Source organism: Balaenoptera ricei, chromosome 6 (genome assembly GCF_028023285.1).
Source record: "Balaenoptera ricei isolate mBalRic1 chromosome 6, mBalRic1.hap2, whole genome shotgun sequence".
Lineage (NCBI taxonomy): Eukaryota > Metazoa > Chordata > Mammalia > Artiodactyla > Balaenopteridae > Balaenoptera > Balaenoptera ricei.
Window position 1 is genome coordinate 110,872,013 of NC_082644.1, and position 19,213 is coordinate 110,891,225.

Below are 19,213 nucleotides of genomic sequence, written 5' to 3' on the forward strand. Positions count from 1 at the left end.
AACGAGGTCTGGGATTCTAAGCCAAATTTAATCCATGAAAATGTGGAGATGTCTGGTAGGCTTCCCCTACAATAAATCCTGTCAATTGCGCTCTCCTACTTTTCAAATCCATCTCTTCCTCCATCCTCTCTTTGGCCATGCCCTAAACACTTCTTACCTAGACTGTTGGCCTGGTCTCCCTGCTGGTCAATCTCCAGCTTCACCTCACACTATTACCAAAGTGATCTTCTAAAACCCCAAATCAATCAGATCATCTAACTTCCAAGACTCCCTAACAGTCTCTTTAGTATTTAGTGTCCTTCATAGAGGTCCCTATTTACCTCATCTAGCTATGTGACCTTGGACAAATTCTCTAAGGTCTCTGCCTCAGTCTTCTCATCTGTAAAATGGTGACAATAATGGTTCTAGATGATAATATACCTACAGCACTTAGAACTGTGTCTGGAACATATTAAGTGCTGTTAAGAGTTAGTTAAGCTATTCCTCGAACACTCCTTCCACTGTAACACTTACGGCTAAAATAGGTTCCAACCATCACCATCACCATCTTTGGAAGTTAGAATAAGACCTGAATCAGAAATCTGACTCCATTACTTTCTAGTTACAAGGTCTTGGGCAAGTTACTTAACATCTCAAATATAAAACAGGGATCATAATATTTATAGTTAAAGGCTGTTAGGATACAGAGTGGGTTGTTGTGAAGTTACAGTAGGTTCTCAGGTGTTTTCTCCCCTTAGCTCTGCTTGGTGAAATATTATTCAGCCTACAAAGAATGCCCTTCTTTGAGGTCATTTCTCAAAGAAGCAGTTCCTCTGGCTCACTATCACTACCATCCACTCCATAATTTCCCTTTTGGAGTTTCCATATACCTTACACTAGAACATAGCTCACTGGGCTGCTTATTCAGATTTGTCTTTCCCATTTCCCACCCCGAGAGCTTCTAGAGAGAGGGCTTGTTATTTCACTGACCTTCAACCCTAATGACCAGCACAGACAGGGGCTTAAAATTCATCAGTTGAGTGAATGAGTAAAACTACTCAAGGCCCAGTGAAAATGGTGTCTAGAACCACTCAGGCCATTCTGTTACATTCTGAGGTTCCACAGAACAGTCTTCATACTTCTGTAATATATTGCTTTGTATTCGTTATTTATCTATTTGTCCTATTTTCTCCATTAGACTGTGAACTGCTAGTATTATTTACACCCTCATCTCCCATATAGAAAGTACTCTATACTGAATGAACAAAGTGACTGATTGAATTGAGGACTATTTCAACCTCCCTGGCCTATTCATTTCTTTCAGATCCTTCCCAGTGATGAATGCATGAGGCAGGTGATTGTTTAAATCTTAAGGAGTAACCTGGTAGCTTAGTTAAACCAAAAAATTTACCAAGGAAGTAAAGATAACTAAAATGCACTATAAACTTAATATTGACACTAAACAAACAACTTTTAAGGTGGACAAATAATTTTATTTTGTGCATGCAAATACATGTCAAGTACTGCAAACTTTTTCCATCAATTTTCTCTCAAACACTGAAAATCATGATGCTCTATTCTGTGAACAGCCAAAGCTAATATCTCTTCACTTCAGTGCTACAGCAAAAACACACAGAATTCACTCTTTGCTATTCACTATCATCACAACCCTCATTGTTCCATCTCTGCCCTCCCCCCATATACAGGCCTTATGAACCCTAGCCTTCCCCCATTTAATCCTATTCCTATAGCACAAAGGGAAACATTACAATTTGGAAATTCAAATTGAAATAAATGGAATAGAATTTATTCCCATATATATTCCCCATTTCATTGTACAGAATTATTTTAAATTATAGTTTTAAATAGAAGCTGAGTATATGCCTTAAAAATGAGCATTAAATCCATCTTAGAGATGGTGCCTGCTTTTTACATGATGGGTGTACACCATCTTTAATTTCATTTACATTTCAATCGAACAATAGATTTGCAAAGAAAATGTCTAATACAGACGTAAAAATATTCACACTAGAGCTTCACAATCGGTTGTACAATTGACAAACAGGCCTCTTTTCCCAAACTTTCCAGCTAAGCAAATTTATAAAATGTAATCAATGCAACAAGAAAAACATTTCTCTTTCACTTCCAGGGAAAAGAATATGCAATAAACAGTATAAATGCAGACAGCAGTTGCTGCAAGCTAACCACGATACTCCCAAGTGGCTGTACAGTGGATATGTGCAGTACAAATAAAAGCCACATGTGTTGTATCACAACTACAGTATAATTGTTTGCCCAGCTAAGAGAATGCATGCACTTCCATGCCTTGGGTTATAAAGTGAGGCCTAATTCTTGACAGATTGATGGAATATATGCAAATGACCTTGGCTTTTGGCAGTACTAAGTGCAGCCAGTGTCTGTGTTCCACTGGTTTAAGGATATTTAAATTTTTTTATTTAAAAAAAGAAAAAAACTGCCAATTTCAGACTTGGGGGAATAACTGCTCTTGGAGTAAAAACAGGACTCCACTCAAATGTGGGGTGTTCTGATTGGTGGCCTTGACTCCTTGTATTCCCTTGCCAGCAAAGGGATACAAAGAAACCACTACTATAAAGGAGTAACTAGCAAATTTATTCAATTTACCCAGAAAATGAGATACTCCTTGAGCATGTTCATTTGTGTTCTGCTTGCAGAAGGGGTTCTTATGTAGAAGGAGTTACAGTAAGTGATCCCATTAACACTCTTCATTCACTAAAACACAGGGAAAGTTCTTCCAGTAAACTAATGCATAGTTGCAATGCAACTTTCCCCTTGAATGATTAGTCACCAATACTGGTGACAGTCTGCTCAGAAAATGACTCTAGAAGCTAGGGAAGAAATATTCAAAGTTGAAATCACATGCTGAATCTGATCATTACAAATGCCACCCCTGTTAACAAGACAACATGGGCTTTAACATCTAAAATGCAAAAGCAAGCTAGATGGTTTTTAAAACAATGTTTTCAAATGTTTAAATGATCCCATTTTAAATTCCTACAAATCACTGTGCATCCAGTAATTTTCTCAAGGCAGCATATAAAATTGGGATGTGCTTTATAAACTTAGAATCAACTTGAAACTTGAGTGAAAGTCACCAGATCCATACAAATGGAAAATTTCAGTTCTAGTATAGGTTTCTTTTACTATTCTCTTGTGAGAGTAAACAGTTACTAGGAAAAACATCAGTGCCACTGACCCACTGAAGTACCTTCTCTTGAAAATTACGATGCACAACTTTCATGCATGAGGCTGGTTTACTAGATGGTATTGAAAGTAAGTCATGGCAGGAAAGGCAAAGGAATCTGCTTTGTTCAGTTACCAACTAGATGACATACTTAAGTAACTTTCTCAGGATTCATAAGATGAAATGAGACCACAAAGAAAGAACTACTGATGCTACATCATAGTATCTGAATGAGGCACATGGTCTTCAGAATGGGACTTAGAAATTTTTAAAAACACAAAAAGTGAGAACAAAACAAAAACCTCACCATTTTCCCACTTTCCAGACCTCGGATTACTTTTTCCTTATTAGACCATACACCACATATGCAGTCTAGTTGACAACATTACAAACTTCCTCTCCTACTGCTTTATATCCTTTGACTTCAAACATATGTGCATCACAACATGTTGGTAAAGGGTCAAATGACAGGGAATGCCCCTTATTTTAAAAAGTCACATTCTAGGTCCGATTTGTAATTTTTTCCTCTATGATATCATTAGGTACCTTTCACAAGACGGATCAGATAAACTGCTCTTCCTTCTCAAGTGGCAGAGAACCAATGTCTTTATTTCACATCCAACACACCATGAGAAACAGAAGATGATCACTACATAAAGGATGCAATACCGAATAATCCCAACATAGAAACAATTCCTATGTTGTTAGTGAGGAAGAGAGTAAGTTTTTAAGAACAGGGAGTTACTGTTTTATGGGATCACCTGCTGCAAGACAAGCATTATTTTAATATAAATGTTCTGAGACATACCAATAAGTTGGCAGGTATATACATACACTGATGCAAATGTAATTTCACTGGACAAGTAGGCAAACACCTAAGCAGTTTATCCCAACCCCCTCCAGCAGAGCACAACCAAGTTTCAAAACTTCAATTTTAAAATTAAAAAGATAAGGTTAAATACACAAGATCAATTTATGTAGTATATATTCACCCTCAGAACGTGCTGAAGATGTTTTGCGTAGTTCTGTTGCACAGAGGGTTCTTTCCCTGAGGGCACATAAGGAGCTCTCAAACTGTTAATAGGTCTCTATTTTGTAACAAAATAGCAATTTTAAAATCTTAAAAAAAAATACATTACCTTCAACATGGAAGATCTCACTATTTAAATATCCATGAAATAGACATACTGGTTTGCATATCCTTTTTGGAAATACAAACAGCAAATAAAGTACATTGGAAGCATTTCAAATGTAGTAAGCGCATATTTATAGAAAGGTTCTGATATAAATTATATAACAATCACGTTCCTGTAATATCCTAGGCTAATTTATAATGTCGGAAATAAGTTAATGTAACATGGTTTAAAACTCTTGTTCCTATTCATTTCAGGTTACAGAGTGAAATAAATAAAATGTCTTTGTAGGGATGGGGGCACTGGCCATGGCAAAAAGGTACAGTACTAACCAAGGAAACTAAGTCAAGGCTACTGTGCTGTTATGCTACAAACAAACATCTTCATACATTTGAGTATTAAATAAATGTGTAAGATCTTCCATACTGACACCAGAATATCAAAACTACCCCTTTGTTTCTCAGGTATATTTACAACTTATCAGTCACCTTATGAGCATGTTCATTAAGACAGGTATCAAACACCAGTATTTACTCATTCTGATCAAGAAATTTCAGGGAAATGTCAACCCTCCCGCCCCTGGAAATGTGCACAAAACTTTTTATCAAAATCTTATCTGATACAATGCTGTGGTTTTGTAAAACAACTAAATAGCTCAGACGACCAATAACATGATCCTGTTTAAGCATCTTGCTAGCAGGAAAAGCCCTTACATACAGTACACCTGGTGAAAGATCAGCTTGGCTTAAAATATTCCAGTACAATTTTCAGAGTAAACAACTTCACAGAAGTTAATTAAAAATAATAATAAAAGTCAAACTAATCTTAAAGAAATGGGGGGGAAAACAAAGACACAAACTATAGGTAAGATCACCCAGAAGGAATGCCCAGCTTTTGTTTTCAAATGTTGACTGAAATTTAGGTTTCAATAAAATACCTCCCACAAACCTGGAGCCTGGCTGGTTGAACATACTGCATACTTTCAGCTGCCAAGTCAAAACACTTTTCAGTCACATTTTAGCAGGGCAGAAATTATTCATGTTTTTAAGTATGAATAAAGGTTAGCCAATGTTCTATTATTACATGGTTCATAGTCTTATCAACCTAACAGTCAGAAAAACAAGGAAAATTAAACCCCAACATGAAGTAACAATAAACAATATTTAACCAAGATAATGCAATGAACATCCAAATTAATTAGTTTAAATTAAAAACCCAGCAATACCATCTTGTTAGTCAGTGCAAACACTACATACAGGGTTTTCTCAAGAAAGCTGAAAGCACCTGATTCTTTTGCCAAGTCATCAGATTCATAATGTACAGGCTTAAATCTGCATTTTAAAAAACTGCCATTACATTAGTGCATAATTTATCAAAATTGTAAAAACGATTCTGCATAACTTAGGAGAATTTAATATCTAGTACATCAGCTGAAAGACTTAGGCACTTGGTTATATATTTAATTACTTACTTCAACAAGTAGCCTGTGTATAAATATTAACAAAGCAGAAACTAGTTTTGAAAAATGGAAAATTGAAAAAAAATTTAAATGCTACAGATAAAAGCACTGCACCACACTCCTACATATAATGCAGTAAAGAAAGCTAGTATATAACCCTGTAAAATTCTATGGTAAGAACATCTAACTCCACTCTTCAAAATTAAAAAAAAAAAAAAAAAAAAAGAGAAAAAAAAATCCATGCAAAGTCCCATGAAAAAGATAAATAAAGCAGCTGGAATGAGATGGAAATTTCTCTCAGTGAAACATAAAATAGAAATAAATAAGTTAATTAAGTCTACTTTCACTAGATGTATCATTGTAGGATCCTGCTAGTTTAATAACTGAGTTGTTAATTTTCTATAGAAGCCATTTAAAATAGGAAATGGCTCAGTTACTGCACCGGATTGCTACAAACTCATAAAAAGCTGCTTGAAGCTTAAGTTAAATGTCCAAATTCCAATCACTTCTGGAAAGTGAACGTGTTACCCTAGTAAAGTAAATTTTCTTTTTTTTTCATAATGCTAATGCAAGAGGGCTTGAAGTATCAAAGAGTCCACAGGAAATGGATGCCCCCAGTAATATCTTTTTTTTAAAAAAAATATACATTATATAATATATATTATATATATAAAAAGCTAGTGTAAATGCTTCCATGGTATGGTCACAGATTTGAAAGATGAACCTCTTTTCAGCTGTTAACCATCTTCCCATTTGCAACAGGTTTCAAGAAGTCGTTTTTATCTTCAGACATAACATGAGTTTTCAGAATGAGGTTGCCAACACTGACAGATGTGGCAAGAGGGAGGCAACTCGCATTGCTAATGGACACTGGGAGTGGCTGACTAAAGCAAGAAGTTACCGGCAGAATTGCTTTTTGCTCCTCCCTGGGAGAGAATAAATGACATTGAAAACAAATTAGCTTTAAGTGAAAACTTTTAAGAGTAACCATACATGCTGAATAAAAGTTGGAACACACTTTAAGAGCCCCTAGCAAAGGCAGGTCTTTTTCACTAAAAAGTATCAGAGGTCACTAAAAAAGTCCCATTTTTCCAAAAATTATAATAAAAAATTAGAACACTGGTTAATTTAAGGCCAACAAACTATCAAGTTCAAGATTAGCCCATATTTTTGGCAGTAATTATAAAGGCCAAAAATATCTTAACAAGATTTTTAAAAAGGGAAACCCTGCATTTAGGTTTTAGTTCTCCATTTTGTAGTCTTGATGTTTGGCTATCAGTTACAGGAAGTATAACCTGATGCTAGAGCATAAACATAAACTTTTATCCCAACAAAAAGCAAGTTTTAGGCTACTAAAATGGACCACTTGGTTAGTTCAAATTTAGTTCTCCTCTCCTAAAAATCCAGACTGACCAAATCATTGCCTTATTATGTTAGGTCTTCCCCTCATAGGATAAAACCAAAAATGAATTTAACAATGCATCTATTTCTTTTTATTCATGCCCTATGCCCACTGGTTATGAATTTTATGTCTAACACTCACAGAATCACATGGTCTTCACCTAAACTCTGTCTCTTCTGCTCCAGGGGCTCCTTTTGGTGTTGCTGGACTGGATGCCCATTTTCTACTGCTGTTCCATTCAGTAACTGATCATTTTGAGAACTGATACCAAGCTGTATGTCCAGGATCTCCTACGAAAATAAAATGTTAATCCTTCAGTATGAAAGTATTCTGTACTTTAATTTCCAATGGAGTAAAGCCTCCTAGATGTGTGACTGCAGTACTTACTTCAATCTGTTCACCTTGTCCATCAGGTTCATCAGTATCAAGTGCTGAAAGCTCTAACTCTATATCCCTATCAGGCTTAGTATCGACTGCATCTTCTGTATAATCACTCTGTAATTAAGAAAAATGGTGATTTCATACCTGTGGAAACTGGGGCTTCCCTTTTAAATTAAAATGGGAATCCCAATGATTGATCTAAAAAAAGAAATCTGGGACTACAATTTTATTTCTACTCTTAAGTTTTAAAAGCAATCGTCCACCAGAAAAAGCCAAATTTTGCACTAAGTAATGGCATAAAATAACATGCAACAGCAGCAAACAGCAAATATATTGGGCATGAAGCTGAGAGGTTCAGTTTCCTTACCTCTCCATTTCTCAGTTCAATTTCCTTGCTTAGAAGATTTAAGGTAAGGTGACGGCCTTCGTCCAGGGAATTCCACTTCTGTTGCATGGCCAGAGCATTGGCCTCCCTCTGAAGAAGCAACGAGTTACTCTTGGCCTAGAGGAAAAAAAAAGTAAAGTCAGCTTCCATCTATAACTTTTAAATGTCACTCTGTTTTTTAAAAAATTCAAAGCTGAGTGACATAGAGCCTACCTGCTGAAGTTCAATGCTCAAAAGGTCTCCAGTACTGGAATGCTTTCTATGACCAGATAAATCGGTAACGATGAATCTGTCCCTTTAAAGAAAAATATGTTTACTGTTATAAAAGTGAAATAAATGAAGCAACTAAAGCAGTAATGACTATATAACGACTATATACTATATATATATATATTTTTTTTTTAATTAATTAATTTATTTATTTTTGGCTACGCTGGGTCTCCGTTGCTGCACGCGGGCTTTCTCTAGTTGTGGCGAGCGGGGGCTACTCTTTATCGCAGTGCACGGGTTTCTCATTGTGGTGGCTTCTCTTGTTGCGGAGCACAGGCTCTAGGCAGGCGGGCTTCAGTAGTGGCACGCAGGCTTAGTTGCTCTGCGGCATGTGGGATCTTCCCAGACCAGGGCTCGAACCCGTGTCCCCTGCACTGGCAGGCAGATTCTTAACCACTGCACCACCAGGGAAGTCCTATATATGTTTTACATAACAGATCAACCCTGAAAGTTTCAGTCACTATTCCAAATGTAAAATTTTTTTCAGAAATTTGTTATATAGCTAAAACTAGCAAAGCACAGTTCATGAATAACTGGGAGTAGGATCTGTACTCTGAGAATAGAGAATCCTAAAGAATTAAGCATAACGTTACCGTTCAATATAATGTGCTGATGATGTAGCTTCATTACCATATGAACTCCATCTTGAATCAACAGCATTGACATAAGGGACATAATCTATAGAAGTGTAGAAAGAAACAATGATCAGAAAAGTGAAAAATCAGATATAGATGTGAATGTATACTTTTCCAAAAAATCCATATTTTATCCAACTAGCCATGTTCTCCTGGCTAAGCCATTTAATTCTGAGTTTACTGTGGCTGTTAAATGGAGAGAAATGTTCTGTATCTAACAGAGTGAGGATTAAAAAGCACAGTGCTAGAACATATCAGGTGAAGTATTAGTTAAATGGATCACCTGATACGCTGATAGGCTTAGTAGCACTTCCTTGGGAAGCAGTGGCCTGAACAGGATCTGTGGTATGGTAACCTGTACGGGAAGATCTAGAAATTGCACCCCATTTTGAGATGATAGGTCCATCACTAAAAGGAATTATTGGATCTTCTTCTTTTGTCCTTCTCTGAGTTTCAAATAAATGCACTCTTCTCTTAACATCTCCACTGTCCAGGTCCTGCATAAATAAAAGAAAATCAATAAAAAGACTGTTGGCAATTACTTCAGCTAATAATACAAGTACATGCTTTCAAAAGACATGAAATTAAGTTTTCTGGTAAATTTAACATTAGCTGTATATCTCAATGATAACCCAACATCTACTTTAAAACACTCAACTATGCCCAAATAATTTAAACATTAAGTGCAATTTATTTCAGGCTTACCTAAATGTAACTCTGCTGCTTACAGATGAGTAACATACCAACGATATGAAGATGAAAGCATTCAATCATTCTAAAACTTGAGTCAACATGCATGACAACCCTTGCCCCCCAAATCATACCATTAACACAGCATTTGAATTAGCAATTACATCTCTGGGCTCTGAATCGATAGCATTTATACAGGAACCTATGGTGCCACAAGACCAGGGGGAATAATGGGAAAGATGATCTTCTTCAAATTTTGTGCCACTCACACTTTCAGAGAACTGATTAAAAAAAGAAAAAAAAAAAAAAAAAGGCACAGGCAATTGGTAAGAAATTTAAATTTACAAACTTGTAACTAATATAAAGTAACTATATTATAGAATTCACAGCACTTTATAGTGAATTAAACATTCAGTAACTAATATAAAAAACTGTAACAAGTAACAAATAGTATTTATATTATTTGTATTTATATTACGTATTAATAGAAAAGAGAATGCCTTCTCTTTTTTACTTTGTCCTTTAAGAACTCATAAGGAACCCGACTGATACTATACAGACCAATCAACAATTTATAGCATGCCTCTAACATGGTACAAAGTGCTCTAAAAAATGAAAAAAAAGCAAAGAAAACACACACATACACATACACAGATACATACAAATACATTTTTATATTAAGCAAGTGGCAATTCTATCACCTGGTCAAGATGGTTAGCTGCTCTGAAGAAGTACAAGTTTGATGAGATAAATTTGGATCTACTTTAAAAATTCAATATTTATGGATGGAAAAATATGATGTCTAGGATTACTTCAAAATAATCCAGTAGGAAGAGGGGGTACAAATGAAAAAAGATGGGCTGAGTTGATAATTGTGGGTAATGGGTACATGGAGTTTATTACTATTCTACTTTGCATATGCTTGAAATTTTTCCTAATGAAAAGACTAGAAAAAAAATTTTATTTTAGTACCTCTAGGGATAGGAAATAAACTAGATGAATCAAAAAAAAAATTAATGGTTTGCTCTAAATATAACAGTACTGAAGGGTACATTAAAATAATCCTGGTACAAAAACTTGTTTTGAAATGATAAGAACAATAATTAACAGTGATTTAAAACACCATAAATAACACAGTAGGCATTTCTGCACCTCTTGTGAAGTAGGGAAGAAATGCCTCAGATAGACCAGAATTCAAATCCAAGCTACTTATAGGGTGAATTTACTACTTGGGCAAATTACTTAACTTCTCTGAGTAGGATTCCTAACATGCAAAATATGAGTAATACCTGCCCCCTAAGGATTCTGTAAGAATTAAATAAAATAACTGCTTAGTACAGTGCCTGGCACAAGTAGGTGCTCAATAAATGGTGGATATAAATCTTATTATTAATAAAAGCCATAAAAATAATGAGAACTACACTGCTGGAAAGATTTTTGAATTCTTGGTGGAAAAAGGACTGTGATTTAGTGGTCTTCAGAGTATCACAATGCCTAGCCATTGTGCTTACATACTCAGTGTTTATTGAATTAAACTCAACTGCCACCAAACCAATGCAAAATATCCAACATAGCTAAACTCTGGCTTGAATGAGTGCTCTGAAGTCAGTTGTCTGACCTATCCCTGCAACATCAAGTAATTAAAACCTTTCTTACATCAGTGCGAAAGTCTACACTGAATAGAGGAGAAGGTGGCGTTGGTGACTGTGTTGCCACAGGAAGAGTTGAAGAGACAAGAGGTGCTTTCTGAGTGTGGTACTGTGCCCACTGCTCTGGCTTTCTTCTTATCTGCTCCTCGCAACTGGTCTTCAAATGACCACAAGGTTCCTAAGGGGGGATAAAAGAAACAATCTTAATCATCTAGGGAGTGGTAAATAAATTTAACTATGCTCTGTGGAAATAATGTGAACATTTATTATATTGTTGGGACAAAAAAAAAAATACAGTAGGGAAGTCACCCTAGCCTATTCTCCATACACTTAAACGAAAGGGTTAATATTTAGTCAAACGTTAAAAGTAAAATCTGAGCACTCACTTTTCTGGTTTAGGAAAATCATATGTATATATGTGGGGATACTAAAAATAGGCCCTGTCTTTGTATTTTGAAAATTTCTTTTTACCTTCCCATCAGTTTCGTATCCAAACATAACATTTATTGAGCATGAATATGCATCAGGTCCAATTCTAAGAGCTTTGCTTTTTCTGATTTAATCCTCACAACAGCTTTATGAGGTAGGTACTACTATGACTGCCATCAAATACGAAAAAATTGATATAGAGAAGTCAAGTAAAATTCCATAAGTCACACAATAAGTAAGTGGAGGAGCCAGGATATATACCTGAATGGTCTAACACCAGACTCTAGACTCTTAACCACTACACTATATCAGCATTCCTATTTCCATTATCACTTACCCTTGGTAAAGGCACAGTTGTCCTTGGCTCACTTGGTGGCTGACAAGCCACTGAATAATACCCATCTAATGAGTTATATCTTTCCCGCAAAGACGTCTGATACACAGACGAGTGCATCACATCCATTGGAGGCAAAGAATTGCTTCTAATAATGTCATCTCGTTGGTACATAGGTGGGCGCCAGATGCGCCTGCTGTCGTACACAGGAGCATACATTCCAGAAGGTACTGGAGGAACTGGTCCATACGGCTGCGGAGGAGGAGGTTGGTAAGGAGAAGAATTCATTCGATCTCGAGGCGAAAATGTACTGTAATGATCAGCATATGGCATGGAAGCAGGTGGGAGGGAGGACTCTGGAACATTATTGGACCTCACAAAGCGAGGAACACAGGGAGCCACACCAGCTGGTACTGTTGGAGGTGGTGGGTAGTATCCTTGAAAATTGGAAAGAGGAATATTTAATGTAATCTTAGTAAAATTTAACATTTTGTAATGGTTTAAAGTCTAAAGCAGCCTTTAATGTTGGAAAATAAAATAAGCTTTGAACTTTACTTTAGTTACCCCTGGTTCAGAAAGACACTACACGCTTTCAAGACACCACTGTATGAAAATCATTAATGTTCAATAATTTGTTAAACTGCTCCTTAAAAACACTTGATGAGCTATTAACAGATGGCTGGTAAATTTCCTTCTAGGGCATGTATTGCCACAGGTTTTAGATTAAGTAATTAGTTACATCATTGATTCTTAACCTTTTGGGGAGCAGAGGTTAAAGACCTCTTTCATAATCTATATAAGCTGTGCATTGTCTTTCCAAAATTATACTTAAGTCTATATAAACCAAACATTTAGTATACTATTTCAGAGGACATACAGAACTCACTAAAGCTCATCCATGGACCCTACATTTGATTCATAGGAATGAGAATCTTAAAACTACTGGTATGTAGAATCATAGATTCTTAGGACAGGAAGAAAACTTAGGGGTCATATAGTCCAAAGGATTAATTTTTTAATGTAGATTTTCTAGATAGATATAAATGATTCACTAACTTATTACAACAAATGTTATATTGTAGTTTCTTTTTTTCTTAGAATTGTCTAAAATTACTTACCTGTCTGTGGGTACTGTGGGACTTCAAAGGGTATCTGAGTCCTTGGATCTTGAAAATACTGAATGTTTTCAGAATGCTGAGGATATACTGGTACTCTAGTTATAAATGGGCTGGATTTTGGAGGCACAGAATTCAGCTCTGTTCCAACATTAGTGGGCCCAGCTGAGGTAGCCGCTATATTACTTACAGGAGTCTTGGGTGGAGAACCAATTTTACTGGAGAGAAAATTTAACAAGGGCAAATGATAAATCACTATCTATGACTGTTAAAAGTCTTTCTCAGTAGGAATGGTTCACAAAATTATAGTGACCACTAACAGCAAATGCTTCAGGTATTTCCACAGTGACAAATAAGGCCATGAATTTCATTACCACCTTACACTGTTAATTCACAAGATTATAGTAACAGATCTCATACTTTGGTGAGAGTGAAAAACAAAACAAAAAACTGCAAACAAATCCCAGGCACAATGTGACCCACTAGTCCCTTTTTACTCATACTTTAAACGACGATTTTTCCTACTCGAAGTTTAAAAAAAATCCTGTTCAATAACTTCTCAATAGAAACAATATAGTTTACCAGTAGAATTTTTTGACACAAATAAGACAGATATGTAAAGGGAAGGACTGCTCTAAATATTAAGCATTAGATTAGCTGAAATGTAAACTTATTGAAGAAAGGTCATTTTTGTCCATTTTGTTAACTGCTACATGCCCAGGATCTAAAACAGTTTCTGGCACACAGGAAGCACTCAGTAAATATTTGTTGGACAAATGGAAAAGTTCCTGCCACGTAGTAGGTACTCAGTAAATATCTGCTAGACGAGCAGAATGCCAATGAAATGGTTACTCATTAAATTGATGCAAAACACACAAGCTTTCTTTCTTTTTTTTTTTTTTTTTTTTAAAACACAAAGGATTTTCTTTGTTGATTCACCAGGCGATCAGCTCCAGAGGATCTCACCATGGCTTCTTAGGCCCTCTGAAGAAGTCAAACTTTGGCAGAGCTGAGATATGTGGTGACGCAAGAAAAAGATCTTGTTAATGATGCAGGAATTCAATACATTGCATCTCAACTAGATTAGAGGGTTTTTCTCAAACTAGAGAAGCTCTTTTAAAGCAAGAGTATAAATAACAAGGAGTATGGGCTGCCTTTAAGTCTAGCAAAGATTAGTCTAGCAGATGTTTACTTCTATGTGTAATTGTGTGTTAAAATGCAGAAAATAAGAAACTGTGGATAATAAAAGTAAGTACAAATGGCTTAGAGTTTAAAGATATTTTAGTGCTGTGCTTATATTTTGAAGTTCAATAAAGGCAACCAGGAAAATGATTAGGATTTCCTCGTAACAATAATAAGTAACACTAATCAATTAATGAGCACATTCCAGGCACTATTCTAAGTGCTTTACATAGATTATCTGGTCCTCCATAGCAGAATGTTATATACCATAAAATTCAGATAAATACTTTGAAATGACAAATTCTTAGACTTTGCAGGAAAAAGGTACCAAAATCCATGACAAGGTTCATAGCCTTATGAAATCATGCAAGCTATCCCAAAAATCCAGACTTAAGGAAAAAGCTAACTTTCAGTCCCATTCTAGCCAGACAGCTAGATTCTAGATGAATTTAGGATTCTGGGTTGTCCTTTGCAGCAGCCCCTCTTACCTACATGCTTTTGCCTGTGCTGCTTTCTCTACTGACAAGACCCTTCCTTCCTAACTAGCCATACTTTGGGAATGGCTCAGGTGTCATCACCTTACCTCTAAAAAACCTTCCACAATAACTCCAGGTAGAATTATTGTTATTTTTTTGTGTTTTAATAATACTTGAAACACAACTCCATTACAGTACCTTTCAGAATATATTATATGATATCTGTTTATGTCTGTCTCCCAAACTACACTGGAAGACTCTTAGAGGCAGGGAGTATATCTGGTTCATTTTCATTAACTATGCCAATTGGCCTGGTATTTGGCACATAGTAGAAGATCCATAATTTCTGAATGAATAAATGATTTATTTACCGAGATTTACTTATTTTTGAAAGTTGTTTTCTCTAGTCCATCATTTTTTTAAAAACTAAGATATATTTACCCTTGTAAGGTGTACAATTCAGTGATTTCTGGTATATTCCGAAGGCTGTGCAAGCATCACTGCTATCTTATTCTGAAACATTTTTACCACCCCTAAAAGAAACCTGTACTCATTAGCATTGACTCCCCATCCCCTTGTCCCCCAGCCCCAGCCCCTAGCAACTACTAATCTACTTTCTGTCTTCTATGGATTTGCCTATTCTGGACATTCACATAAATGGAATTCTACAATATGTGGCTTTTGTATCTAGCTTCTTTCACTTAATATAATGTTTTCAAGGTTCATCCATATTGTAGTATGCACTAGTACCTTACTCTTTAATGGCTGAGTAACATTTCACTGTATGAATATAAAATGGTTTTACAACTTTACCTTGCCAAAACCCTTCAAAAGCTCATTTCCTAAATACATTTAACACAAGATCTCCATAATCTGGTGCCAACCTACCTATCTAAATCTTATCATATTTCACCCAGCAATATAAAATTTTCTTATTCTTTAATCCAACTCCAATACTGCTTCATTTATGTAAATGCTGTCTCCCCAACTGTCTTCATAAGTTTCTTAAATGCACAGATATCTTATACATATCATGTATTTTCTTTTTTCTTTTTATTTATTTTTAAAATTTTCTTTATTTGGTTTGGCTGTGTTAGGTCTTAGTTGCGGCACTCTCATGTATTTTCAAGAGTGCCAAAATCAGAGCTCAGTATTAGTGTGTAAATAACATTTGCTAAACTAGACAATGTTCTCTGATTTATCTCTTTGAAGATCTCTCTGAGGGAAGATTATAAGAATCCTGATAAACAAATTTCCCTATCACATGCTAATTGCAGAAATAAAGAATATAAATGTCTACCTATCCATTTATTATTTGAAATCCCTAGCAATTTACTGTGTGCCTAGCATAACACTTTTTCCCCAAAAGGTATATAATAGACATTGACAGACTATTTATGGGCAACATAATCTAAACATGCTTTAGCTCAGATTTTAAGACGCTAAAAGAATACAAAAGCCTGAGATATTAGAGGTGGAAGTAACTTTTCAGATAACTGGAAAGTTTTAAAACTTTCTTCTTAAAGTACCAAAACCTTTCCGCCAAATTAAATCTTATGCTGAAACCCCAAAACAACAGTAATGGTAATAATAATAATGGTAGTTATAATAACAGCAGCAGATATTTAGTGAGTGCTATGTGGCAGGCACTGTTCAAAGCACATTGCAGTATTAACTCATTTAATCCTCACAACCAACATATGAAGCAGGTAGTATTATTATACCAATTTTATGGATGAGTAAACTGAGGAAGACAGATTAAGTAACTGGCCTAAGATCAAACAGCTGGGGAACAGTGAGCCAGAATTTGAACTCACAGAGTTTGGCTTTAAAGATTTCTCTCTTAACAACTACACATCATTACAGAGCATAAAGTGGAACTGTTCTAATTGAAACGGGTTGGAGGCTCAAGCATCTCACCTGCTTAGGTTTCTACTTAGTTCCTTTTTGGCACCTCTATGGACTCAATCCTAAAGTTCAAGGAAATAAGGTGAGAAAAACTCAATTCTGGTCCAACCTCTTCAGTTTACAGTTGAAGAAAACAAAACCCAGAGTTGAAGTGAATTTCCAAGGTCACAGAGCTATTCAACTGCAGATCCAGGACTAGAACTCAACTTTTTTGGTATTTAGTGCTTTTTCTACTACATGAAACATTCTGCATAAAAATTCTGATTAACTGCTTTTCCTCAGGATAAATAAAAATACTCAGGTACTTATAAAAAGGCTAAATTACTCACGTTAAACATTTTTACCTAATACTTACTTTTCAGATACAGACTCTGCAGAAGGCCCAGCAGCATTCTGACCATTAGTGCCAACCTTCCCCACTTTCTTCACAGTCTCCAGAGCTCTTAATGTACTGTCAGCACTACGTGGAATTAGCTGGGAAACACTGTTTTCTGCATTTGAAATTCCGTTTGTACTTGGAACAATTTTCCCCGTTGTTTCAGTACTTCCTATGACAGAAATGACATTTCCGGCTGTGGTTGTGACAGTGTTGTTTACACCAACTTTATTTAGAAGAGGAAACGTTCTTACAGTTGCATTGATCTTTTTGTTCCTTAATCGATACCTGTTTCAAAAACAATAAACATATCAGTAAATATTTCACTAAATCTTACCCTAAGGAAAAAAAAAAGGGAGGGAGCAATAGGAAAAAATGTTAAAAGGAAGAACAACTTTCAAAAACAGGTTTCTTCAGAAACTAACACACCATTGTAAAGCAATTATACTCCAATAAAGATGTTAAAAAAAAAAGTTTCTTCAGCTAAATATCAAATACAGTCTACATCAACCTCTGCTATGATAGCCACATGAAAATATATCTGCCACATACAATATATATATGTACACACAATACTTATGTATGTAGACACATAATTAATGTAGCAAGAAAAGTACAAATGTATTCAAAAAACTATTTTGAGAGAGTGGGAAGAGATCTTCTTGAAAATTTTGTATAATTGGAATAGAGTACACTATATAAAAATGAAAGTAACCATACCAAATTTACTTGGGAATGTAGAATGAAAAGGTATGCAAGAGTTGAAAGAATTCTCTGTTGTTACCAAATTGTTAAGGCATCATATAATTTTAAAGAGATTTTAAAAAACCCAAAACTCATTCTTAAACATTACACCAAAATATAGAAATTTAGTATTCTATTTTTCAGATTAGTTTATGACTAAAGTAAAAAGTATTTGGATTAAAGATATTTTCTGATATTAAATTCAGGGTTTTATTTATGGTGGTCAGATATAATACTCTAATATATGAAGCAACCTGATCTTTGATTCCATTTAAGAAAATTTATTTCCAGTCATACAACAAAAATTTCATTACAATGTAGTCCTAGTCAGTGTTCCCTCCAATATTTTAAAGTGGTGAACAACTATGTTACATGAATAGAAAGACGACTACACACATACGGGTTCATAATTACATATACCTAAATTAATCTGATATTAATGTTATATATAACCAAACATATGGTAATTAAACAGTGTTAGTGATGAGCAATGCCTTCACAACAGTTTCCCATTTAGTCCTTCAGTATCTATAAACAGCTTCATTATTCAATTCTCCCCGTCTCATTCATACACACACACTGACAGAAGCAGCAAAGCTCAGTAAAGACAAGTATTCCCAGATCAGACTGGCTAAAGGTGGAGTGATAGAACATGAAGTTCAAAAAAACCACAGGTTATGGCCAGCTTCTATATGTCATCTTATAGATCTGGGGAACCAATGATTACTTCTTGAAGAATGAGGGTTATGAGCAGACCTATATTTTAGAAAGGCAGTTAGGTGACATGGAGTGGCCAGTGCTTTCCTCAACACACTACTCTGAAACCTGCTCTTCATTCTTCACCTCAAAGGTTCTTGCACAAAATGCCCAGCTGCTCCTTGTTTTCCATTCTCAAAGGATAAATTTCAAATATCCTTAAGATTGCTCTGGCAGGCAAAAAATAAAGTTTTAATTGTGAGTCTCTTAAAAGAGAGGAGTAAGGTTAAAGTAAGGGACAAACAGGGATACATACTGGACTCCTGGCATCTAGGTAGCTAAAGACTTAGGCCTGGAATCTGGACCTCACAGTTGAAAAAGCCAATTACTTCCTATTCTTTTAAAGTCATCCATGAGCTCCCTCAAGTATTTGCTCCCTGCCTTACCCAGCTTAGAATCCATTATCTACCATTAATTCCTCCCTTGTAAATACCTTTAACTCCCTTGGTCCAATTACCCTGTTGAACTCACCTGGTAAAACCCCAATCCAATCTGTTACTTATTCTCTTATTCCGTGTCTGCTCAAGTAGGTGAATGTTGCTAGAGAAAAATCATGCAATCATGCTGACTAAACTCTCTTCAAAATCAAAATCATGATCAATTATTTAAAATGGCCAAGCACTACATTAATACACTTCTCTACTAAATTCACTTTCCGATCTCTAACATCCTCTTCCCTTCCATTCG

At 35.5% G+C, this 19,213-nt stretch overlaps 1 protein-coding gene across 4 annotated transcripts in view; it reads right to left on the reverse strand.

Moving 5' to 3' along the window:
• Positions 1-6,135: 6,135 nt before the first annotated feature.
• The window catches only part of RC3H2 (ring finger and CCCH-type domains 2), a 46,336-nt gene continuing 33,258 nt past the window's right edge, over positions 6,136-19,213 (reverse strand). Inside the window, exons 10-21 of one of the 4 annotated variants that reach the window (XM_059925552.1) lie at positions 17,006-17,314; positions 13,088-13,302; positions 11,973-12,406; positions 11,214-11,384; positions 9,692-9,838; positions 9,151-9,364; positions 8,826-8,910; positions 8,176-8,257; positions 7,945-8,079; positions 7,584-7,691; positions 7,338-7,486; positions 6,136-6,720 (exon numbers count right to left, since the gene is read on the reverse strand). In XM_059925552.1, coding sequence (XP_059781535.1) covers positions 6,525-6,720; positions 7,338-7,486; positions 7,584-7,691; positions 7,945-8,079; positions 8,176-8,257; positions 8,826-8,910; positions 9,151-9,364; positions 9,692-9,838; positions 11,214-11,384; positions 11,973-12,406; positions 13,088-13,302; positions 17,006-17,314 — 2,245 coding nt within the window. In that variant the 3' untranslated portion in view covers positions 6,136-6,524. The remainder of the gene's footprint in view (positions 6,721-7,337; positions 7,487-7,583; positions 7,692-7,944; positions 8,080-8,175; positions 8,258-8,825; positions 8,911-9,150; positions 9,365-9,691; positions 9,839-11,213; positions 11,385-11,972; positions 12,407-13,087; positions 13,303-17,005; positions 17,315-19,213) is intronic. The other 3 variants (XM_059925554.1, XM_059925553.1, XM_059925555.1) reach the window with 3 other exon arrangements.